At 43.3% G+C, this 25990-nt stretch overlaps 1 protein-coding gene across 3 annotated transcripts in view; it reads left to right on the forward strand.

Annotated features, from left to right (window-relative positions):
- The window catches only part of USP32 (ubiquitin specific peptidase 32), a 406702-nt gene that overhangs the window by 226581 nt on the left and 154131 nt on the right, over positions 1–25990 (forward strand). For all 3 annotated transcript variants that reach the window (XM_033921901.1, XM_033921902.1, XM_033921903.1), the window contains 4 exons: positions 777–860; positions 4258–4319; positions 16696–16798; positions 20091–20274. In XM_033921901.1, coding sequence (XP_033777792.1) covers positions 777–860; positions 4258–4319; positions 16696–16798; positions 20091–20274 — 433 coding nt within the window. The remainder of the gene's footprint in view (positions 1–776; positions 861–4257; positions 4320–16695; positions 16799–20090; positions 20275–25990) is intronic.

The following is a 25990-nucleotide window of genomic DNA, read 5'->3' on the forward strand; positions in this document are numbered from 1 at the left end:
TCAAAATTTATAGGATTTTTAAGTTATGGGACAAATATGTCCCTTGGTCCTGAAAGGGTTAAAGTTCATAATTGCTATCTGATCTCTGAATGGGGGTTGCATAGTAATTTATGTGTGATATAATCAGAGATTATATAAGATCCTGTTTTAGGCAGGAGATTGGCCCTCTCCACCATTAGATCTAGATTCCCATCTACAAAAGAATCTAAGCAATTGGAGAATAAATAACGACTCATCATGTTGTAAGGAAAAATAAGAGATGTAAATAGTTTATTTTCAGAGTATAACTGAGATTTAAGAACTGCCTCTCTCTAGTTCCCGAGAGAAGGAAAATAAACTTAGAATTTTGGCTCAAACAATTGATGTGGTCTGGATTTATTAAGAAGAGTGCAGAAGTTCTGGTACTGGCTCACAGCCTAACCTATAAAAAATACCTTGTGGCAAACCCTAATCCAGCAGCCGGGTAAAAAGGAGTCTGTCACAGTAAGATGCTTGAGCAACTGGGCATGTGATAGAAGGATGTTGCAGGTGGTGAGAATCTGATCAGCAGACAAGACACAAATAATGTAATTTAAAATGTTTTGCCATGTAACTAAATTGCATCCCAGAATCCCCCCTCCAGTTGTGATCATTGCAGACTCATATGATTGTAATATGCCTGATTTTATAGTCATAAAGGTATTGCAATGACCAAGCCAATGCTTTAGAGAGAAGTTAAAGTGGATAATAAATATAAAAGTTGGTCATTATCACTTTTTTTTTTTTTTTTTTTACAGGCAGGACATCTTACCTTGGAGGACTACCAGATCTGGAGTGTAAAGAGTGCTCTTGCAAATGAATTTTTAAACCTTCTATTTCAGGTAATATCTTCAAATTACAGTATTTGTTTTAATTTTGTTTTTATATCCAGCACAAGTTTACATAGTACCAGCACTTATGAGACAATAATGATTAAACATCAAACAAAAATGTAATAACTGGAATAAGAATATGAACACCCCCCCAAAAAAAAACTAACAAAAAACCAACCACCCAGAAAAGCCATAGGAGTGCAGCTAACTCTTTTAAGAACGAAATACTAAGCAATATGGTGAAAAGCCTTACAAGTATAAGGTTTACTGTACCCTATTTAAATTTGTCAACATTTGTTTAACCTTTGTATAGCCCTTTTAAAAGAGTACCTTAAGTTAGCAATACCTCATAGATACTGCATCTCTTCTGCAATAGCTTTGTTCAGAGATCCTTTGTAATCTGAAGACTGGAGGGATGTCCTCTCAAAGATGTATCCTCAGTGTTGCTTGTTGGCTAGCAGAGGCCACTAGTGTTGCAGCAATTGTTTGTTTCAGAATCCGAATTTCAAAAATGCTTATAAACAAGTATAACTGGATGCTTACTCATGCCCTATCCTAGGCTAGAAACCATTTGGAGAGCCACACACTTGCAGTAAAACAATAGGTTTTAATCACTCACATAACCTGTTCCCCTGTGTTATCTGCTCTGGCACTGCCTACGTTTTAGGTTCCTAGTTTCCTAAATTGAGATGCTTAACGAGAAGTTAATTTTCATTTGAGATTTGGATACCTAACTCCTTAAATTATGTGCCTGTATCTTGTGATTATTTATTTTTTCATTAAATAATTTATTGAATTTTTCAAAAATGTATAAAGATACAACATATCAAATCAAATGAAAAATACAAACCGAAAAGCATAAAACAGAAAAAGTCATAGGGTGTCATAACACAACATAACATGAATCCAAATTAAGCATAATATTGTACATTAATCATTAAGTTTCAATAAACATTCCCATATGTGCCTAAATTTCTCTAAATTACCACATTTAATTGCATAAATCTTTTCATACTTACTATACAGACATACCATATTCCACCACGTATTGTATTCTAATTTAGAAAAATCCTTCCAAATAATGAAAATAGTTTTAAGCGTTAGCATTAGTAAGATCTTTAACAGTTGTGCTTTATGGGTACTTAGAGAAGTCTGCAACCCAAAACCTATGGACTCCACTTCGTTTATATAGAATTGATGCATCCAAGGGACAACTTTGTTGGTCATGCAAAGATGTGACTGGTACATTGGAGCATATGTTAAGCAAAAGAAGAGAGATGGGAATGGGGTGAAAACTGTAGAAAGACTGCTAGTATAGAATAGGGAACAGAAAAAGAAAACTTAGAAAACAATAGGGAGAGTATATGGCAATTCTACAGAAATTAAAATAAGAAATCTTGAAATAAGACTAAAGAAACAGGAAAGAAAATAAAGATTAAGGAAGAAAGTAAGAACTGAAGATAAAGAATTTAAAAGTATAAAAATATTTTATTGAATTGTTCTGTTGCATTTGCAATTGAACAGTTGGGATGATTTAGATGGGTGAGATTAGACCTGAGGGGTAAGAGTGTATTTGTGTATAAGTGAGAGAATGGGTGGGATGGGAAGAAAGTTTGCTTCACATATCTCCCCTCCCCTCCATCCATGCCAGTCTGATGAGGAGGAGAGAAAGTTATCCCCTTCCATTCTGATCTTCCTACTTCTTATACCCCTCCTCCCTAAATAAGCTGGCAAAACTATGGCAGCAACCCACCATAGGAAAATAGTGAAACTGGTGAGAGTCCTGGGGGGTTAGAAGGGTACCAAAAAAAAGGGTAGGATTTGGGTGAGAGAACTGCTGTAGGCTAGGGAAAATCTTGGTAGCAAGCACAAGAATTCTATATGATGCCAGCTCATAAATGAGCACGTGACTAGTAGCACAATGGCAGATGTACCTGTGTGTTATTATTTGGAGAGAGAGAAGAGAGCATGTATGCTATGTGTGAGAGAGATCAAATTTATCAGAGCATGTTAAAACATGGTTTTGTTTTTTATTTATTTATAATTTTTCAGAAGCAATACATCAAACAAAACAGACCAACTTATAAACAAAGGTTAGAAAAATCCCAGTCCAACAAATTCTACATGTTGTATATTAGTTCTTCAGTACAAGGCAAATTCTTGACATAAAGACCTCTAGAACGCCCCCTCCACCCCACTGACCATAGGTAGATAGGTATGAAGAGACGACTGCAGGTCTTTAGCATGGCTTGGAAGAGTGTTCTGTCCATTTTATATAAGGGTCCCAAATACAGTCTTTATTTGTATACAATGTTCCCCCACGAGTTCGTGAATCATGGACTCACTAATCTGCGGTATGCTCCGACCGCCTCTTCCTGTACTAAAGTCAGGCTACACCAGTCAGGAGCTGCGTGTCAAAGCAGCTCCTGATTGGTGTAGCCTGACTTCAGTAACAGGAAGAGGCAGTAAGAGCATACCGTGAATGATTTTCTGAACTCGCTGGCACCCCAACTGCCCTCTCCTGCCCTTTGACAGGCGCAAAACCACATTTGCGGTTTTTCCAAAATTCGCAGATGTTCCTGGAACGGAACCCCTGTGAATTTTGGGGGAGTACTGTGCTGCCAATACCTCCATGAAGTTCACAGCTGTTTACAGAAGTAATTATGGTGATACAAAATAAAAACAAGTATTACAATATTTAGGAATTATTAGTATCAAATCTTAAAGAAAAGTGATGTATAATTGTTCATAAGGGCTGTCAGCTTAGACATGAAAAAAATAAAGTCCAATAAACAAAGAAATTGCCGCAGAGAAGGCAGATGGCATATTTATGTTTAAGAAAGGGGGGGGGAAGAGTGCCATTTTTCTTTCGTGGGGGTGGTGTTGGCATTCCTTCTACCATTTCACTGCCACGTTGAGAGTCGGTTCGCAGTGCCAGTTCATGGGGAGGGCCATCATCGGTGAGGAGGGGTGCTTTTCTTAATAGGGCAGATATTTGCACAGCATCTGTGCCCCATTTTAAAAAAATGCTTCCGGTCCCGAACATCTAAATGGCAAGAGGCTGCTTTTGTTGCTTCCCCTGCTTCTCAGCTGTCCGGGCTTTCCTTACTGGCTCTGCACATGTTTGAGAGTTGCTCTCACATTACTCAGTTGGAGGCCGAGTCAGGGATAACGACAAGCATCTGCGTGAATCATTTGCATGCAAACTTTTTAGTGCATCAATAGCTCTTTTTTAATATGCCAAAAAATCAGATCAGAGAGACCCACACGGTCTTTCCGATCCTCTTTAGTGCATCTAGCCTTGAGACATAGTAATCCATAGACAGGATTTAATGTAGCAGTTGTAGCAAAACTGTGAAACCACAATAACATTTTGATTCTTCCCCCTTCCCCCCATGCTTTTTAGGTGTGCCATATAGTTTTGGGTTTAAGACCTGCTACTCCAGAGGAGGAAGGACAAATCATTAGGTATGCCTTAAATTTCTGATCAGTTTATTTAATGTGAATCTGTTCTGCATTTTGCAGTTAAGAGTTAGCACCTTCAGGTGTTAAATAAGAGAAATAAAAGGGTGAAAAACTGATGCATTGATTGAGAAGGGTGATACTGGGCTGCAGTAAAATTTTGCTATTTTACCACTGCTCAATTTATTTATACAAATCACGGCTAGATTCACAAAGCAAACTGATCGTGTACCGATCGTTTTGCGACCCCCCTTAGCGACCAAATTTCCCTCTGGCCCAATTCATTTACCTCTCTGCTGACCATCCTCCGATCCGTGTGTGCAAATGAGGTGAAACGCATGCAAAGTAGGCAGGGACACGATTCACAACACAAAATTTCACATCTGACTGGGCTGGCCGATCAACTGAAGAAGTGACTGCTGGGGACCAGTCGAAAATGTCTTTCCGACCCTGCTGTCTGCCCTGCTCTGCAATCTCTCCTGCCTGCTCACCCTGAATGCCGCCCTACTCTGGTCTGGATGGGGGGGGGGGGAAAGTCTCTCGCCTGTGGCTGCAAAATTAAAGGGTGAAAATGCATTATTTTACATTAAAAAGTGACCGAATGCCGCTCTGCTCTGTCCTGCACTGTGAGCCCGTGGTTTTAACTTGCGGGCTTTAAGCGGGTTAAAACCACGGGCACAATTTAAAAAATGGCAAAGCGAGCCAAGGCTCACCAGAGTATGGGGAACGCGGAGCGGCGGGTCCGTGCGGTCCAGTAACCGATTTGTTGGGGAGGGGGAAGAGTCGCCGACGGGGAGTCCAAAAAACAAACAAACAAAAACCCGGACACAAAACGCATGTGCAGACCATCTGCAGGGAAAGCAGATGGTCTACGCATGTGTGAGGATTGCACACCAGAGATCTGGGCAGGCAGATGGGGGCGTTCCTCCGATTGCCCCCATCTGCATATTTAACTTTGCAGAATTTGTTGGACCTGCTTGGATCGGGCCCGGATCTGGCCCGATAGGGCAGGTTAGTGAATCTGGGCCTAACTTCACTACCTCGGTGTATAAATTTTAATGAAATCCAATTAGCACCAGTAGTTGCTTGTTAAGATCCTAATTATTGGAGCTAATTGGCTTATTCGATTAAATTTTACACAGAATTAGGCTCAACCCTAAAGAAGTCCCTGATTGGCTCAGGCGCCTCAGGCCCCTCCCAAGGGAGGAGCACGAGATGCCTGAGCCAATCAGGGCCTTAGGCCCCACCCCGTGCATCACATGATGCACCGGGGCGGGACCTAACACCCAGTCACGTACAGGAGGCGGAGGGTCTGAGCACCCCTCCTCCCAACTTTTTGAGGTATGGAGAGGGGGAGGGGGTTGGGGAGCGGGGGTCTGGGATTGGTGGCTGGAGGGAGTGGGCATCTCTCCTGCTTGGTTATTTTCAGGGGTGGTGGGAGGTATTTTATTACTGTTTAGAATACAACTCCAGAAGAGACAGATGGTTTGGGCAAGCAGTTCTGCACAATCATTTTACTACCTAAAAGCCAACTTTCCCTCCAGCACTTTTGAATTTCACCAGGCTCCTGTTTATTCAGTTTCACCTCTCCCAGAGACATGATTCTGGCAGCTTGGGAGTCCCACATGTGAGAATATTATGCTTGCTTGTCCTCAGAGAAAACAAAGATACTTTTATCTGTAGCAGGTGTTCTCCGAGGGTAGCAGGCATACAGTCATGTGAAAAAAATTAGGATATACCATGAAATATTCAGTTCTTTCTTAAGAAAATCATTGTCAAATCTTTTTTTTATTTATCTCTGGAAAAGAAAGTGATGTAATTGCAGGTAAACAACAAACATTTTCCTTGATTTACTCATGAAACAAAGATATCCACAAAAATGTGTATTCTAACTGTCATTCCTTCTGTCTGAGAAGTCCTCTGTGATGGTTGTGTATTTAGTTCCTGGGATTTTCCAATGGTTTTAAAATTTTTTTATTTAAAATTCATTTTTAGAGTAGACTTCTGCATTACTGTGTTGATTGGTTTGCTGAAGAGTTCAGAATCTGTTGCCAAGCCTTCTGTTACGTAATTATAGTTAAGAATAATATTGATCGCTATCTCTTCAGTCTTTGTTAGCTTCTGATGGGCTTTCACAGCATCTAACTATGCTGTGTCCAAGGAAGATAAAGTTAAAGGTAATCAGTGGGAGAGCTTTGAGTGTGTCCCTACTTTATTAAAATTTCTTCCGAAGGATGTTTGGGAGGTGGATTACTATTGATACTTTCAGAAACTTGTATAGAGTTTTCTTTTTATCTTTGCTTTTCAGAAAAGGATAATGTTTTGGGTTTTGCAAATTATACACTGTAAGTTAAATATTTAGGGTTTGATATTTCATACTTTTATGTAGAATTTTTCTCTTGTTTTATTGAATCTGTGAATTCTTTGGGCAGCTTTTGGTAAAACATAGAGTGTGAGCTAATAAAAATTATGTACCTTTATTACATAAATTATAATGTTTGACTGTCTAACTTTTACTTTCATTTTTACATTTTATACTAGTAGCTAATCATTTGGGGGTAATTTTGTAAAGTGTTTTACATGTATCCTATATAATAAAGAGCTAGCCGCGCATGTGCACTCCTATTTGCGTGTTCTGTGCGCCACTAGGTCTGTGGCCGAAGGAGTGCGCATGCGCGCTTATACGTCACCAGCCAATCGCCTCCACAAGCTGCACCGCAGCCAGCCGCCGATCTCCGTTCCTCCTGCACCATGGCACGCCAGGCATGTCCCTGCTTCCCCGCCGCTGGCCTCGGGCTCCTGGGGGCCGGCGGCGCGAGCCACCCAGCCGGTGCTGAGGCCCCGCCTCCCCGCTTCCGCCCTACACGGCGCCGCCAGACCCGGACAGCTTCCCACGAGGAAATAACAAAATGGCCCTACACTCACAGACCCGCGAGCAGGGTTGCCATGGAAATCAAGCCGGAATAACATGCAGTCGCAAGGGTCAGTGAGAGGGGATCAGGAGCTAAAGAGAGATTGAAAAAAACAAACAAACAACAGTGGACAAGGAGAGAGAGACACACACACACTCACAGAAGGACAGGGGGCTAAAGAGACAGATGGACAAGGAGAGAGAGAGACACAGGAAAAAAATGACAAACAGACATACAGCAGCCAAGGAGACAGACAACAAAAAAAAAAATACAGACATACTTACATACAGTGTCCAAGTAGACAGACAGAGAGACAGTGGGCAAGGAGACAGCAAAAAAAAAAAAAAAAAGACATACAGCAGTCAATGAGACAGACAGACTGACAGCGACCAAGTAGACAATCAGCAAAAAAACACAAACAGACACAGAAAGCAAAAAAAGAGAAACATACAGCGGCCAAGGAGACAGGCATGCAACAAATAGGAAAAATATAAAAACTTTTAATAAATCAACCATACGTGAAGAAGGAATAAAAAAAAAAAAAGGAAGAGACACCTACAGGGAAACACAGGATCAAGAGCATACAGAGAAAACAGAAGTTTGCAGGAATCAGGAACATATAGAGAAAGGAGAGCAGAGACCCCTGCAAGAAGAGAAAAATAGCAAAGAGACTGGGGATGAGAAAGAAAGCAGAGATGCTTGCAGGGAGAAAAAGCTAAGCAGTAATGTTACAGCTTGAGAGTGCAGACTGAGGAAGAAAGCAGAGACAGCGCTACACAGGGAAATGGAGGGAGGAAAGAGACAGAAAGAAAAATACAGACAGACATAAATTCTAGCACCCGTTAATGTAACGGGCTTAACGACTAGTATAGTATATTCAACATGTGAAAAATAGCTATTATAAAATTGCTTAGATGAATATGCTCATAACATAAGCTGGCACATACATACTTTTTTGTAGTCTGCATGTGAACATAGTTTTAAACTATGGGCCATGACTTAGCCAAACATGCCTCAAACAGAATCACCATCTAGGGAGCTGAGGAATGGCGGGAACAGGGGCTGTTTTACTGTATTTTCCCCTCCAACCAAAAAGGGCAGCAGGGATGAGCTGGCACTGTATGTGCATAATTTATAAAGTAGATGTACAAGATCACGTGATGCATTGAGGAGTGCGGTTGCAAACTGCAGCCCCCAGGCCCCTGTCGACACCCTACTTGATTTGACCTGTTTTACACGGCTTCAGCACGCTATGCAGCTTCCCATTGTTTTAATCTTTCTATGGACTAATTTGTGTCCAAGTTGGGAGGTGGCAGAACGACAGCAAAAAAACAAAGACAAGATGCAACCTGCCGAAGATAAAATGGCGGACTCGGGCCTGCCGCATGCAGCAAAGTTCACAGAGGGCCAGTTGCGACAGCTCACTGCTGCGGTTACTACTGCTTTAACACTGCAGATGAAGAAATTGTCCACACAACTTACCCACATGGAGACTCTGCTGGGGGAAATAGTGGCTCGCACAACGGAGCTTAAAACGAGAGTCTCTGTGGCGGAGGATTCTGCCCAAGCCATGACCGATCAACTTATCCATTTAGAAAATGCCTGGCTGATAGCGAGAAGGTGGAGAATATAAGAACATAAGAACATAAGAAATGCCTACACCGGATCAGACCTGGGGTCCATCCAGTCCGGCGATCCGCACATGCGGCGGCATACCCTGGCGAATACATTAGTCACTCGTATCCCTCAATGTGTCCTGCAAGAAGATGTGCGTCCAATTTTCCCTTAAATCCTAGAATGGTGTTTTCCTCCATCATCTCTTTCGGGAGAGAGTTCCAGGCGTTCATCACTCGCTGTGTGAAGCAGAACTTTCTGACATTTGTCCTGGCAGTGTCCCCTCTCAGCTTCAGGCCATGACTTCTGGTCCGAGTCTGGGTCGCATTTGCCAATGTGAATAACGCTGATACTTGCTCACCATCCTTTCCCCCTGCTGGTGAGTGAGCTTGCTCCATTTTGTCGATTCCTTTTAGCAATTTAAAAGTCTCTATCAGATCCCCTTTCAGTCTTCTCTTTTCAAGGGTGAATAATCCCAGTTTTCTGAGGCGATCTTTGTAGCTCAAGTTCTCCATACCTTTTACTAGCTTCGTCGCTCGCCTCTGCACCCTCTCCAGCAGTGTTATATCCTTCTTCAGGTATGGAGACCAGTGTTGGACACAGTATTCCAAGTGTGGTCTGACCATTGCTCTATAGAGCGGCATTATGACCTCCCTTGATCTACTCATGGTTCCCTTCTTTATCATGCCTAACATCCTGTTTGCTTTCTTTGCCGCCACTGCGCATTGAGCCGACGGCTTCAGGGTCCTATCTATCAGTACCCCCAGGTCTTTCTTTTGTTCGCTCTTCCCCAATGTTATACCTAACAGTTTATACTCATGCGCCTTGTTTTTGCTGCCCAGGTGCATCACTTTGCATTTTTCTACATTAAAACTCATCTGCCAATTTTCTGCCCATCTCTCAAGTTGCTTCAAATCTTTCTGGAGTTCCTCGCTGTCTCTTTGCGATCTGATTGCCCGGCATAGCTTTGTGTCATCTGCAAACTTGATGATAACACTGGTCGTTTTTTCTTCCAGGTCATTTACAAAGATATTGAATAAGATAGGCCCAAGAACCGAGCCCTGAGGCACACCGCTAGTTACTTTCTTCCAGTCTGAGTACTTCCCATTTATGCCCACTCTCTGTCTTCTGTTTTCCAGCCATTTTCCTATCCATCTTAGTATATCCCCTTCTATTCCATGACTTTGTAGTTTTTTGAGAAGTCTCACATGAGGTACTTTGTCGAATGCTTTCTGGAAGTCCAAGTATATTATGTCCACTGGTTCTCTGCTATTGACTTGTTTGTTCACTCCCTCGAAAAACTGAAGTAAGTTTGTCAAGCATGACTTCCCTTTCCTGAAGCCATGCTGATTACCTCTCAGCAGGTCATGGTTATCCAGATGCTGTACTATGCTGTCTTTAATCAAAGCCTCAACCATTTTCCAAGGGACCGATGTGAGACTCACAGGTCTATAGTTTCCAGGTTCTCCCCTTGATCCTTTTTTGAAGATTGGGATGACATTCGCTATCTTCCAGTCTTCTGGTATCCGTCCGGTTCTAATTGACATGTTAGCGAGGGATTGCAGTAGTTCTCCGATTTCCACCTTTAGTTCCTTTAATACTCTCGGGTGAATTCCATCTGGGCCAGGGGATTTGTCACATTTTAGTTTGTCAATCTGATAGTATATCTGGTCCAGATCCACCTTCACTGTGGTGAGGCTCTCCTCTATTTCCCCCTTGAAAACTTTCACTGTTTCGGGTATTGATGTGGCATCTTCCTTGGTAAAGACAGAAGCAAAGAAGGAATTTAATCTGTCTGCAATCTGTTTGTCCTCTTTGATGTATCCTTTTTTTCCTTGGTCGTCGAGGGGGCCCACTGTCTCCTTTGCAGGTTTCTTCCCTTTAACATATCTAAAAAAGGGTTTGAAGTTTTTGGCCTCTTGGGCTATCTTTTCCTCATAGGCCCTTTTGGCTTCTCTCACCGCCTTGTGGCACTTCTTCTGGTCGTCTTTGTGACTGTTCCAAGCCTCGGTTGTTTTCTCGCGTTTCCATTTTTTAAATGAGTCCTTCTTTTCCCTAACTGCATCCTTCACCTCATTGGTTAGCCAAGCTAGTTCTCTTTTGGCTATCTGTGGAATGTATAGATTCTGTGCTTCGGTGATAGTATTTTTTAGTAGGGACCATGCTTGCTCTACCGTTTCGATTTCGGCTATCCTTTTCTTGATCTGTTTTCTTACCATGGCTCTCATGTTATCGTATCTTCCTTTTTTAAAGTTAAAGGTCGTGGTTAGGGTCTTGGCTCGCTTCCCCTTCCCGATGCCGAGTTTAAAGTAGATCATATTGTGATTGCTCGTCCCCAGCGGGACTGTGACTTCTACTTCTTTTGTTTGCCCAGTTATGCCATTTAGGACCAAGTCCAAGGTGGCGTTTCCTCTTGTCGGTTCTCCTACCATTTGTTCTAGGAAGCAGTCACCCATCATTTCCAGGAACTTTATTTCTTTGCCGCAGCTTGAGGTTACTAGGTTCCAGTCTATTCCTGGGAAATTGAAGTCTCCCATGATCGTTACATTGCCCGTCCTACATTCATGTCTTATTTCTTCTATCATCTCAGAGTCTGTTTCCTCCGTCTGTCCTGGGGGTCGATAGTAGAGTCCTATTTTTGTGTCTGCTCCGTTCTGTCTGGGGATCTTTACCCAGAGGGACTCCAGTTTCTTTTTCTCCTCTGCCTTCCCTTCTCCAGTAGATTCTACTCCTTCCTGGACAGTACTGCCTCCCCCTTTCTGCCCTGTTCTGTCTCTTCTGTAAAGCTTGTATCCCTGCAGTACTGTATCCCATTCATTTTCTTCATTCCACCATGTTTCTGTTATGCCAATGATATCTATTTCTTCGCGTCTTGCTAGTGTCTCCAACTCCCCCATTTTATTTCTCAGGCTTCTGGCATTCGTGTACATACATTTAAGCTCCCTTTGGAGGACCTGGAAAATCTGTCCTGGAGGGATGGCCTCCATTTTATCAGGGTGCCTGAGACTCTTTCTGACAGGCAGCTAGGCACCACTTTTAAGGAATGGCTGGTTGCAGTTTCCCTTACCGCCTGGCCTGGATTCCCTATGCTTGGAGCACATGCATCATGTGGGACGAGTGTCAGCGACCCAGAGTGGTAGTGGCGAAAATACACAATTATCTACATAAGATGGAAATTCTGAGTCAATACTGAGAGATTCTCTTAAGTATGATGATGTGCCGATTAGGATTTTTCAGTACTATTCTGTGGCTCTACAGGACCGATGTCATAAATATCAACTATTGTGTGCAGCCTTAGCAGAAAAAAAAATCAGGTTCCTGTTCCTGTATCCAGCCATCCTTAAGATTTACTCTAATGGAGTGTGGAAGACCTTTGATACGGTGGCAGCCACGCAGGGCTTGTGGCCTACCTGTCCTGAATGAGTGGCCATGGTCAGATCTCTTTTGGCTGCTTTTATATCATGGTAACCGTGCAGGACTTTGTGACCCACCAGTCTTGATGGAGTGGCCATGGTCAGGCCTCTTTTGGCTGGGTTCTTTCTTTACTTGGGCAGCATCGGCATGTATATAGTGGGCGCTGTGATGCTGGAGCTGTTGGACTTTGAAACATCAGTTTGATTTTGTTTTATCTTTTTTATAGACTCTACTGTTTTTCTGGGTGGGGGTCCATTGCATCTTGGTGACCTCCCAGGGATTCACATGTATATGGGCCCATTTGGTGGGTGTAGCTGTTGGGGGAGTATTAGGATTGGGTTGGGGGAGTGGGGAGAGGGGAGGAAGTGGGGTGGATGGGGGTGGATATGGGGTTTGGGGTGTGGGATGGGTGGGCTTCCGGAGTCCCTATTGGGAGCTGGGATGGTTTCTATAACAATTTTACTTTTGCTTTGTTTGTATGTCTGGAAGGTGTATACAAAGATGGGTGATTCCTGTGCCTGTAGTGCTTTGGGGGAGGCTGGGCTCCTGAGATCAGTACTTGATTTGCCTTGCATGAGTTTGCTCATCTGGCCTTGTGCTGAGTATGTCTTTTAGGCTGGTCTCCTGGAACGTTGGGGGCATCACGTCACCTATAAAGCAGCAGAAAATTCTTGCATCCCTACAATGTTCCAAAGCAGATATTGCCTGTCTCCAGGAGACCAGGCTGACAGATGAGAAGCACCTCAAGCTGAAGAGATCATGGATGGGCGAGGTCTTTTTCTCATCTCCTACAGGTCGTGTTGGTGGGGTGGCTGTTCTACTCTGTAAGTCCTCTCCCATTGCTGTTCAAGTATTGGATAAAGATGCAGTTGGCCGATATTTGCTATTGTGCCTGTAGGTGGGGAACTTATTGCTCATAGTGTATGGATAAGTCCTCCTCTGAACTAGCCTTTTTTCAAGGTCTGATTGCACTTCGATCAAGGTTTCCCAATGACCCCTTGTTAATGGTGGGGGATGTTAATTTAGTAATGGACCCTGAGCTGGTTAAATCTTCTTGCCTGACCACCCCCTTAGGCCCCAAAGTCTTTTGCTTTCTAACTTTTGCTCCACGCTTGATTTCATAGACCCTTGGTGCTTCTCCATCCAGAGATGCAGGACTATACCTATTTGTCCCGGGCCCATGGCTCATGGTCTCATCTTGATTATGTTTTGTTGTCTTCTTCTCTGTTCTCTCAGGTCACTGTGGCCCATGTGGGTAATGTTCACATTTCTGATCATGCACCCGTTTGGGTTGATATTCAATTGGATAGAAACATAGAAACATAGAAAGTGACGGCAGAAAAGGGCCAAGACCCATCGAGTCTGCCCACTCCATTGACCCACCCCCCTAGTTAATCGCTCTCTGATGACCTTTTCCCTCGTAGAGATCCGACATGAGCATCCCAACTGTTCTTAAAAACTGGCACGCTGCTGGCCTCAACCATCTGAACTGGGAGCTTATTCCAGCTGTCCACCACTCTTTCAGTGAAGAAGTACTTCCTGGTGTTGCCATGAAACTTCCCGCCCTTTATTTTCAGCGGGTGTCCTCTTGTGGCCGAGGGTCCCCTAAGAAGGAAACTTATGTTCTTGCAGGGCATTGGCGGTTTCCTGCCTATTTTAGCCAGGACTCTGAGTTCAAAAAGCTTTGTTGGAGCAGTGGGAGGACTTTGTTCACCACAATGCGTAGCTTCAGGAAGACCCACTTCTGTTCTGGGAGACAGTTAAGTCAGTCCTCAGGGGCCACATTCTAGCTTACATCTGTACTAGACTTTGGAAACTTAATAATGTGACCATTACCTTGGAAAGGATCTTGAGAGTAGCTAAGAGGACGCATGTGGTCCGGCCATTAGGGAACAGTATTTGTTGGTGCAAGCAGCTCTTAATTCTCTACTTCACTCTTGTACTCAACGATGGTCCTCCTATCCTAATTTTCAGCGCTATGGCAATAAGCCAGGTAAATTGTTGGCTAAATTAGTTGATAAACATACGGGAAAGCAGCCTGTTCTGGCCATGCATGCTCCTGGAGGCAGGGTGGTCTCTCGCAGTGAGGGCATTGCTCATATATTAAGGGACCACTTTGCTTCCCAATTTGATGACACCCCTCCCTCCCCAGTTGTGCTGGTGAATGACTATTTAGCTTCTTCGAGGATGCCGCATTTGCAGGAGACTAATATTGGCCAACTCAATAGGCCTTTACAGGCGATTGAGCTACAGAAGGCAATCAAGGCCAGCAGGGTTGGCACTGCTCCAGGCCCCAACGGGTTTTATGGGGAATTCTTTCGTATCTTGGAGACTCAATTTTGTGGTCCCTTACTTGCCTATTATAATGTCGCTGTACAGAAAGGTTCTTTTCTGCGCTTTTCCAATAAAGCCTCTATAGCTCTTCTTAAGTCGGGTAAAGCAGCTGGTCTCCCAAGCTCCTAACGGCCAATTTCGCTGATCAACGTTAATCTTAAGCTTTTCTCCCGTATCCTTGCGGATAGACTTCTTCCTTACATCCCCACTCTGATCCATGTCCCGGGGCAGCAATCGGTATTGAACATTCATAAGATTTTGCTTGCCCTAGCTCATGCACAACATGCCTAGGTTCCAACATTGTTTGTGAGTTTGGATGCGGCCAAGGCATTTGATAATGTCTCATGGTCATATCTTTATCAAACGCTGGATTATATCAGTGTCTCTGGGGTTTTTCATGCTGCGCTTGGTTTGCTTTACGTGAACCCCTTGGCTTCGCTATTGGTAAATTGGACTCATTCGGAGATTTTTCCCATTCGATGGGGTACGCATCAAGGCTGCCCCTTGTCCCAGTTGCTTTTTATTCTTCTCTTGAGCCTCTGTTGTGTACTTTGAGGCAGTTTGAGAAGGTTGGAGGGCTGTGTCTAGCTGGGCAGGAACTTAAAACTTTGCCATTTGATGACGATTTAATGCTCATTCTCATGAACTCTGCTCGCTCTCTTCTGGTGGCTCTGGATCTAATAGCTGAATATGGGTTCTATTTTGGTCAGGTTATTAATCTTGATAAATCGGTCGCCTTGCCATTCCATCCTTCTATTTTCAATCAGTGGGGAGGTGTCTTGTTTTCCAGGTACTTCCTCTGTATCTGTTACATTGTAATGAGACCAAATATATTTGTTCCATTCCAACACTTTTTGTGGAGGGGTCGTTGTACCCCTCAAATTTCATTGTCGTTATTTGAAGGATGAGACCCCCTTGCCTGACTATGCTAAATACCAGACTTCATGGGCCCAAGATCTCCAAGTAGTATTGCCTGATGATATTATATTAACTACTGTAACTAGATTGCCTGCTTTGAGGACATTTGTATTTTTTGGAAATGCAGTACAAATTGGTATTTCGTCTTTATGTATCACCCCTGCGGGCTTATCGTGCTAAGTTTAGACCATTTGCAGTTTGTGACAAATGTGGTCTTTTGGATGCTACCCTTGGCCACATGTTTTGGTCCTGTCCGGCCTTTTGGACCAAACTGTTTACCTTCATTGGACAAATTTGGAGGATGACTGTTCGCTTTTCTCCTGTACTCTTATTTGGAGTTCTTACTCATCATCCTCAACAGCTGGGTACGAGAGCCTTCTTGAGGTGGTCGATTCTGTCTGCCTTAAAGTGCATTTTGCTGAAATGTCTGGAGCCGGATGCCCCCAATCTCTCGTTGTGGAGGATTCAAATGATTACTTGCTGACCTGGGAATGTCAGAGTATTCTGGATCTTTCTTCAACATGAGGCCTGCGTTTTACAGCTACCTGGGAGCCTTTCTGGAATAGCATGACCCCTTTGGCCAGGAGTCGAATTTTGAATTGCTGACTGTGATGTTCTTCTGTTCTTGTTTACTTTCAGTTGTCTTCCAGTATACTGTTTTGTTCTTTGACGCTTAATGACGGTGGGACTCCGGAAGAGGTGGGTGGTGGTGGGGGAGGGCAGGGGGTGGGGGGTAGAGATGGGGAGTTTGTATTGTTGAAAACTTTGTTTGATCTCTGTTTATTGGATGAAAATGTTGAATCTGTGTACTTTTCTTGGCTCAATAAAAATCATTTAAACATAAAGTAGATGTACTTAGAGTATATGTGCACATTTGCGCCTACCTTGAAGTACGTGTCTGTTTATGTGCGAGCATTTTTGCAGCTACTGGGGATAGTTCTGTGCTATTACAGATTAAGAGAGGAGGGACAGCACCTCTGAGGAGCACCTCCATGTTACTTCTTGGCCAGCTGGAATTACCATAGTAGTTGCAGACATCTTCTCTCCTTTTCTTGACGCAACACACCAGTAAAGAGGATTGTGAACTTTGAGTTATTCAATTGAGCACTGAAACATAAACCATAATGCTGACACCTTCTGTTGACTTTTTAAAATCTCACTTTTGCACTTGCTTTTGTTTTTAAATCTAGAGGTTGGTTAGAAAGAGAGAGCCGACATGGTCTACAGCCTGGACACAACTGGTTTCTGATCTCAATTCAGTGGTGGCAGCAATGGAAAGATTATGTCAAATATGTGAGTAATGGCTCCTTTTCAAGCTTGTTGTCCCCAGCTTTTACATCTTTGTTTTCTGGTTTTCATCAAGAAAGCATATTGTTTGGCCTTTTACAGTTTTATGTATTTATTTATTTTTACCAAAGTCTAGCCTCTTCTGATACCACTGTGCCTACAGAAATTACAGGAAAGAACCTCTGGACATTGCAGTATCAGAAAGCAGAATCTTGAGGGAGGAGACTTGCTTAGATAAAGAAAAGAGAAGAAAAACCATTCCAGTACAGGGTGGTACTGTCAGAACAGATTTCAGACTTGGCACGCAGAAAAGAACAACTAATTAGTACTGCTCAGTTCAGTCCAGAAAAAAAAATCTTTAACAACCCAATTAGACCAGGAAACAGCATTACCAACATTTTCGGAGGTGACACGGACAAAGGGTCATAGCCTGAAACTGAGTGGCAGCAGGTTTAGGACAAATGTTAGGAAGTTCTGTTTCACACAGCGAGTGGTTGGCGCTTGGAATGCTCTCCCGGAGGAGGTTGTGGCGGAGACTACTGTTCCGAGTTTCAAGCGCAAGTTGGATGCACACCTTCTTGCAAAGCATATTGAGGGATACGGGAAATCCGGGTCTCCAAAAAGGAGTACCTAAATGGGCCGCCGCGTGTGCGGATCGCCGGACAAGATGGACCACGGTCTGATCCGGTGAAGGCATTTCTTATGTTCTTATGTTCTTATATTATCTAGGCCTGTAATGTGTATTCAGAATTATATTAGAAAGAAGATGCTATATAAATTGGGACCAGGCTTGCTTTTCACACAGGAGCAAATTGGTACTGACAGATCAAAATTGGAATCTGTGTGTACACTTAATGGTGATTTAATTACATTTCTTCTTGCTACAAAATGAGCTGGACAGATCAAATGAGAGACTCAGGGTTAGTTTGATCTACTTGAACTGTTACACAGTCTTCTACCTTGTTATGCATGTATTATGTCTTCGTACTTTGTAAAATTGTTAGTTGTGACACAACCACAAGGATATTTACACTGAAGAGTTGTGTTTCATAGTTTTTACCAGGCCCCATTGTTAGTTACCAGATGTCCAGGTTATCATATTTTGGGCAGTAAAACCCCAGACATGTCTTTGAAGAGGACTGTCCAGGTGCCCGGGTGAACTTTCCAAAACCCAACAGTTTGTCTGGGTTTTGGAAAGCCTTGACCAGCTTCAGCTGCAACTGGACGGCCTCTGAGCATGGAAGGATAGCGTCGCACATATCTGCGCATGCTCCAGGCTCTCCAAACGCGGCTGGAGCTTGTTAGGGAAGAAGGGAAGAGGCTTTGTGGGAGCGGTGCTAGAGGCAGAACAGGGTGGGGCTGGAGGTAGAAAGGAGTGGAATGGGGCAGAGGCGGAATGGAACTAAATACACAAACATCACAGAGGACTTATCTGTTTGTGCTGATTCATTCTGTTAAGCAGGGTGCTCCCACTTCCTAGGCCACGATTTCCAGATGGGTCCATAGGCCCATTTTGTCAGCCTTTATTCTTTCTGGGAAACAGTCTCCTGTTTCTGTCAAGGCACGTTTTACCAGAAGTGTGGCTTCTTCATGGGCTAAAGCTGGAGCTTTTTTCCCTGAGATCTGCAGGGCAGCAATGTGGTCTTCTCTACACACATTTGCCAAGTTGTACAGAGTTAATGTGGTGGTGAGACAGGACTCTGCCTTTGAGTCCTCGAGTCTTACAGGCTGGCACAGCAAGCCTGCTCCAGCTTTTTGGGGACCACTTTTGTACGTTACATCTGTCTAGAATATCTCACCTCTTGCACTGGAAGAGATTATGTACTTACCCTAGTAAGCTCTTTTCCAGAAGATAGGTGAGATATTCTAGACTCCTGCCCTATCTTTCCTGTGCCTGCCTATTGTCTGTCTGTTTATGCATCTCCAAGTTGTATTTCGCTTAGTAAAACTAAATAAGCGATTCATCAAAGTCTAATAAAAACTTGAAACTTGGATGCCTGTTGGCCCTTGGGAGCTGGGAAGAAAATTGCATATATGTTTCTCTTTTATGCAGGATTAGTTTCTGAGCTCATTTGAGGCTTTTGTTGGCTGTTCGTAGTTGATGTTCTCATGTTACTTCTTGAGCAGAATGATTGTTTCTAAACTTGATTGCCATGGGTGTCTCTACATGTTTATTTAGTGGCTCTCAGTGCTTGAGTATTAATGTAGGTGGAGCTAGAGAGTACAGTGAAGTACAGCAGAGGCACAGAGAAAAAGTCCAGAGTGGATTCCTTCTGCAGATGGCATGCGGCCATTGGGACAAAACCCATCTGTTTAGAATGTCTCACCTATTTACTGGAAAAGAGCTTACCAGGGTAAGTACATAATCTTCTTTTTTGTGCTTAATGAAAGCAGTGCATGTAATGGGCAGTTCTCATAAATCCAATTTCTGGGTACAAAACTATTTTATATACAAAAATGCTTTTGAGAATTGCCTTTTAAGGGGTTAACTTTTTAAAAACAAGTGAGCATATAGACCATTTTACATGCTGAAGTAGATAATTAACTAGTGATATACATGAATAAAAGTAAGCGTTCTGAAAACATAGCACCTACTTTCATATAAGATTGGAGGAATTCTATATATGGCGCTGAACATTTGGTGCTATTTTTGCACTGAGTTTTCACCATGGAAAAATGTTTTAGTGCTAGGTATTAAAATGAGGCCATTTATAGAATAGCACCGATGTTTCCACGCAGATCTTCAGAGGAGTGTGGCCATGGGAAGGGGCATAGATGGGTCAGAGGTGTTCCTTTAAAATGTTCACAATGTTATAGATCCATGCCCAACTTGTGTGCTGGAATTTACACCTGGTTTCCATTGCATGCAAACAGATCTCATATATATTTATTGTGGTAATCCTGAAAACCATGCTGGGTTGTAGATCTCTAAGACTAGAATTGAGGACCCCTTATCTACAGCATTTCATAAGTTAAGTACATGAGTCTTGTTCACACTCTACCCAAACTCCGCCTATGTGTGTAAGCCTACCTGTAAAATACTTGCTATGTTAGATATTCACATATTTACAGAATATCCCTTAGGCAGATTTTTGTCATTTAGGGGTGAATGTGCACATTCTGTAATTCTGTAATTGTAAACATTCACTTGTGTAATTGTTGTGTAAAGATTAGCACCCATTTCATAGAATTATCCCCCATAGGACCAACAACAACAAAAATATGAATTTTGAAATAAGAGATTCATTCTACTCTGGTCACAGCTCGTAATTTATCTTTTTTTTTTTTTTTAAATTAGGATTCTAAACCTGTGATGATAGAACCTTCACCTTTCTTGAGCGGAAGTAGAAATTCATCTGGAGCCTTCACGGTGGACCCTGGAGAAGACAGGACAATAGTGACTAATTTCTGCAGCCCTACAGAGGAAAAGTTTTCAGATAATATTTCTAGTTCATCAGAAGCCTCAGAGTCCACAGGCAGTAGTAAGCATAAAAGCTGAATTCTACTAAGGTTTAGTTTAGTTTCAGCCAGGGATTTAAATCTACCACCTGGAGATGAATACAAGGTACAACAATTTAAGCAAGCCCAGAAGCTATGTAGACAAGAAGAGGTTTATTTGTGATATTTTGCAGGTCCTGGGCTCTATAACCTAAAGTACACTAAGATTTAGAATTAACTGCAACAGTTACAAGCAAGACATCTGTGGTAATGGTTGAGGGTATTTTCAGCCTTTTGGGTAGGGCTGCAATTCAGTTAACACAGAGCAAAGCTTGTTACCATACGTTAACTTCTCTTAAGGTGCTGTTTTAGCAATTAATTCATGATAATTACCTTTTTCATTAACTGCAAGTCACAATTCCCACCTAATATGCACTTCAGTGTTATTTTCTGTTTCACATAATTTAGCACACACTATTTAGCACAGTCATTCATGTATTAAACTGGTACATAAGGCTCCTGCATGTTCTTACTTTTTTAATTTTTTTTTTTTTTTTTTAATATTGCTTTTACCCTGTTACTGAACCAAACTCATTTTCTCTAAGATTGCCATTATGACACACAAAACTTATCATAGACTAAACACTCCTATATTGATCACAACAAATTATTTTATACATAAAAAATTATTTAAGGATAAACCCAATGGTGCTCATAATCGAAAGAGATAAACGTCTAAAAACCGACCTAAGTCGGCACATGGACAAACATTTCTCAAAAACATCCAAGCGCAGAAAATAAAAATGGGTTTTGGACGTATTTCTAAGCGACCTAGGCCTTCATAGTGCCGCTCAATGTCTAAAGCTAAACGTGGCGTTTTGGGAGGCGTGTTGAGGGTGGGAGTTGTGCGGGACATGGGCCGGCTTAGACTTAGTCGTACAGCATGTATAACTGAAAATTAAGTCACAAAAACCCACCTAAACTCACCAGATAAGCACTGCAAACACATAACACAGACCCCCACACACTACCCCAGTGATCACAGACCCCCTCCCCACCCCCATAGAAATTTTATTCACAATTTTAAATTTCAGCCTCCAGATCATCATCACCTGGCCGCCTGGCATAGAAAAGCCTAGTTGTCCAGCCCAGAGGCAGCTTAAGTCGTCTTGGAGGTGCGTTAGGGACCCATAGAGAGGAGTACCCATGCCCACAAGCCCCTATAATCACTGCATTGATAGTTAAACATGTGCACTCCCCTATAATTGTAATTGTATTTAAGTGCTTTTATAGAGTTACAGGATTGTATTATATTGTGCACTTACTTATAGCTTTAAAATTAATAAAGAAATTTTTTTAAAAAATGGTAATCCCAAGCATACACAAAATTCTCCAGCGCTCCTTCGATACCAGTGGAAGAAAGCCAAAAAATCTTAGTTTTTGAAACATTTAGGCAAAGATGGTTCATAGTCATCCATTGTTGAATCTCATCCATATAATGCAACAACAACTGGAAGCCCTGTATGCAATCTCCTGGAAATTCAAATAAAAACTGCAGATTGTCTGCATAGATGCGAGATTGCAGGCCAAAGTCTGCAAACAACTTCCCAATAGGTGCCAGGAATAGATTAAATAACATTGCAGATAATGAAGAGCCCTGAGGCACTCTGCATTTCAAAGGAAAAAACAGGGTTTGATTATTTCCATTAACCACACAAAAGGATCTGTCGCTCAAAAAAGATTGGAACCACTTCAGTACATTACTAGCGATCACAAATCCATGTAATCTGTCCAGAAGTTTAAGATGGTCTACAGTGTCAAATCAGATGCCACATTGAGTGAGACCAACAAGAAAAGTTTTCCATTATCAAATCCTTGACGGATCTCATCACATAAAGTCAACAACAGTAACTCCATACTGTGATCTGCTGCCTTATCAGAAACAGGACATTTCCTCCAACCATGCTCCAGTTTGCGAAGGTGTTGCTTCACCTGTTTTAGGTCCTCCAAGTACCAGGGACTATGCTTTCCCTGGGTAATATGGACAGCCCGAAAAGGCTTCTAAATCATCTAATGTAGCTTCTAAAGTGGAATGCCAAGAATCTACTATATCCGTTAATGATGCGACATCATCAGTCTGCATTTACCACTAACTTCTGCCACCTTCCCTCAATTAGTTCCTTACCCTATCAGTCACTTTAGGGTCTGTACCAAGACCTCTTGGTTTAATTTGTATGTCACCTATACGGAACCTTGTCAAAGATTTTGCTAAAATTAATCAGATTTGTCTGACCTCTAGTTTAAACTATACTGCCTCAGGTCCTGCAATCCACTGTATTTCAGAAGCCTTACTGTTCTCTGTTTTAGATGCATTTCCATTAATTTACTCATCACTGAGGTTATACATATCAAGTTATGAAAATTAGATGTAGGCGTCAGCAATACCAAATGTATATTCCATGCTGAAATAATATTGGTATCTCATGTAAATTTCGGCAGTTGTGTACGTTGCCCATTGTTTCCCAGCTGCAACACCTACTAACCCCACATTTGACTATGTGATTACCTGTGTTGCTTAGTCCCGTCCTTTTTTCCCCATTATATTTACTATATATACCGTATTTTCTCGCATATAACGCGCGCATTATACGTGGTTTTTACAAACCGCGCATACCCTTGCGCGTTATACGCGTGAGCGCGTTGTACAAAAATTTTTTTACATAGTTTCCCCCCCCCCCCAACGCCCGATTCATCACCCGGAAGGAGCGCTCGCACTCCCACCCCGAAGGACCGCTCGCACCCCCACCCGAAGGACCGCTCGCACCCCCACAGCCTCCCCCCCTCCCCCATGGAGAAGCTGTCTACCTTGTTTCCGGATGCCAGCCCAGCTGCTTCCTCTGCCGGTGGTCCTGCCCCTTCTCAGAGCCCTGTGCTGCGCTGCTTCCTCTTCAGGCGGTCCCGCCCTTTCTCTGATGTCAGAGAAAGGGTGGGACCGCCGGAAGAAAAAGCAGCGCAGCAGGGCTCAGAGAAGGGGCGGGACCGCCGGCAGAGAAAACAGCTGGGCTCGCTGGCATCCGGAAACAAGGTAGACAGCCTCTCCATGGGGGAGGGGGGAGAGGCTGTGGGGGTGCGAGTGGTTCTTCGGGTGGGGGTGCGAGCAGTCCTTCGGGGTGGGAGTGCGAGCGCTCATTCGGGGTGGGGGTGCGAGCGGTCCTTCAGGGTGGGGGTGCGGGTGCGTGCGAGCGGTCCTTTGGGGTGGGGGTGCGAGCGGTCCTGCGGGTGGGTGAATCGGACGCCGGGGGGGGGGGCATCAGGCTTTCAGGGTAGGGACAGGACTTCAAGGAGGAAAGGAGAGTCGGGGCGGGCGAAAACAGAGTCGGGGTCTCCAGAGGAGAGTCGGGGCGGGCGAAAGGAGAGTTGGGCAGCATGCGCGGTATACGGGTGTGCGCGGTATATAAAAATTTATGTACATAAATATGTGTTTTTTGCGCGCTATACCTGTGTGCGCGTTTTACACGGGTGCGCGTTATCTATGTGAAAATACGGTACTAGTTGTGGCGTGTTCATTTTGGCACGAGAATGAAACTGGCATGAAACCCCCCCACTAATGCTAGTTACAGAAAAACAAGCTAAATTTTTACCTTCCCTTGGCCCACATGCTAAATCCCAAGAAGCACATTTTGGGTCTTATGTGCACTTTTTTCAGTGCCTTTATTACCACTGGATTTAAATGAACAATGTTCTAATGTCAACACAGTTTTTTGCAGAGAGTTTCATGGTACACTAAACTTCTCTGTGCATAGGGTGGCCATAACAGCATAGAAAAATGTGCATGGTACCTACACTAAGCTGTGCATGTGGAAGGCAATTCTGTAAACTGGTGCTTAGAGATAAGTGCCACTTACATGCATCAAAGGCACCATTAATTTTGCAGTTAGTCACCTGTGTGCACTAGGCGCTGTTCTATAAGGTAGTGCCTAACTGCATAGTGGGAGGAGAAGGAAGCATGCACATGGACATGTCTCGCAGTTACACACACAGTTTATGGAATACTATGCATTATGTGTGCCAACTTAGCCTGCCATTGGCATGGCATAACAGTGTGCGCCAATACCAACTTATGCTAGTATTTTATAACAGAAACCTGGCACCGAGATGCCATTATTGAATTGATGCTAAGCGCATGGCACTGGAGCACCTAAACTGAGGTATCTATTTATATAATTGCCTCGTAAGCCTTCCATGCTTTATTACATTAGCTTTAGAGTTCAGAGGCTATTGCTTTTATTTGAACAGCTTAGCATTGTAGATAAAGTCTAATCATAACAGGGGAACAAAATGACCCAGCAGCGGCAATTCTTATGTTCTTATGTAATAAATGTGAAATAATGATCTCAATGCTATCTCAGAGATTAATTTAAATAACTACTTAGATTGTAATATGTGCTCAGAATTGTGTACTCTTCCAAAGACACAAAGTTCATATAGCAAGATCCACCACTCAATCATTGCATATGTGACATGGTGAAAAAGTGCAATTCCCATTCTCATATAACTGTAATCAATTCAACTTAGCTTTGGAAAATCCTTGAAAGGTCCTGATGTGGATCACGTTTCGATATCTGTCTCAAGAAACCCAAACTGTAATGTTTGCTTTCAATGCAAAATGAGATGGTAAGTAGAGAATGACACGGGGACAATTTTTCCTCCGTCCCTGTAGTAACTCAATTTTTCCATCCTGTTCCCATGAGTTTTGTCACCGTCCCTGTCGCTACTCCATTCCTGTAAGCTCTGCCTTAACCAAACAAGCCTCAAACACTTATGATTTGAAAGTGTTTGAGGCTTGTGCAGATGAGGACAGAGCTTGCAGGAACGCGGCAGGGACAGCAAAAGAAATCTCTGGGATAGGAAAATGAGTTCCTGTGGGGATGGGGAAAAATATGTCCCCGTGTCATTCTCTAATGGTAAGTTCAGTTTAGAGAATGACACGGTGAAAAAATTGGTCCCCGTCACCGCCCCGTCCCCGTCTCACCATCCTCTGCACCGCCCCGTCACCGCCATTCCCTTCACCGCCCCGTCACCGCCACTGCCACCCCATTCACCGCCCCGTCACCGCCACTGCAACCCCATTCACCGCCCCGTCACCGTCACCGCTGCATACATAAAAGCCTCAAACGGGTACGATTTTATATACTTTTCTTTATTTACGTATAAAGGAAACATACTTTAAAACTTAGTTAAATATTACCTTTGTTGTCTGGTTTCTGCTTTCCACATCTTCTCATTGAATTCCTTCCCTCCCTCCTTTACCATCTGTTCCTTTCTACTACCCTTCAGCTCCTCTCGCGTGGCCTATCTATCTACCTTCCTCCCTCTTATTTTCATGGCACGTTACAATGTAATTTGTGCAAGCCACTGGAGCCTGCGAGATCGATCCCTGTCCCATCCCCACAAACCATCTCGCTTCTGTGCTCCTATTTTCCCCATTTCTAATATCTCCCCTATGTATCTGCCATTGCCCCCCCCTGTGTCCATATACCATCCCCATGGCATGTCCCCTTTATGTCTCTGTCCCTATGCCCCATGCACATAATTTCCCCTCTTTCTGTTACCTTCCTGTGTCCAGATTTCCCCTATCTTCCTCTTCCATACCAGTGTGTCTCTTCTTTTCAACCCCATCTAGCTTTTTTCCCTCTTTCTTCCCCCCCCCCCTGCTTCTAGCATCTGGCTCACCTGCCTGTCCTTCCCTTTCTTTCCTGC

The sequence above is a fragment of the Geotrypetes seraphini genome, chromosome 15, assembly GCF_902459505.1.
Source record: "Geotrypetes seraphini chromosome 15, aGeoSer1.1, whole genome shotgun sequence".
Classification (NCBI taxonomy): domain Eukaryota; kingdom Metazoa; phylum Chordata; class Amphibia; order Gymnophiona; family Dermophiidae; genus Geotrypetes; species Geotrypetes seraphini.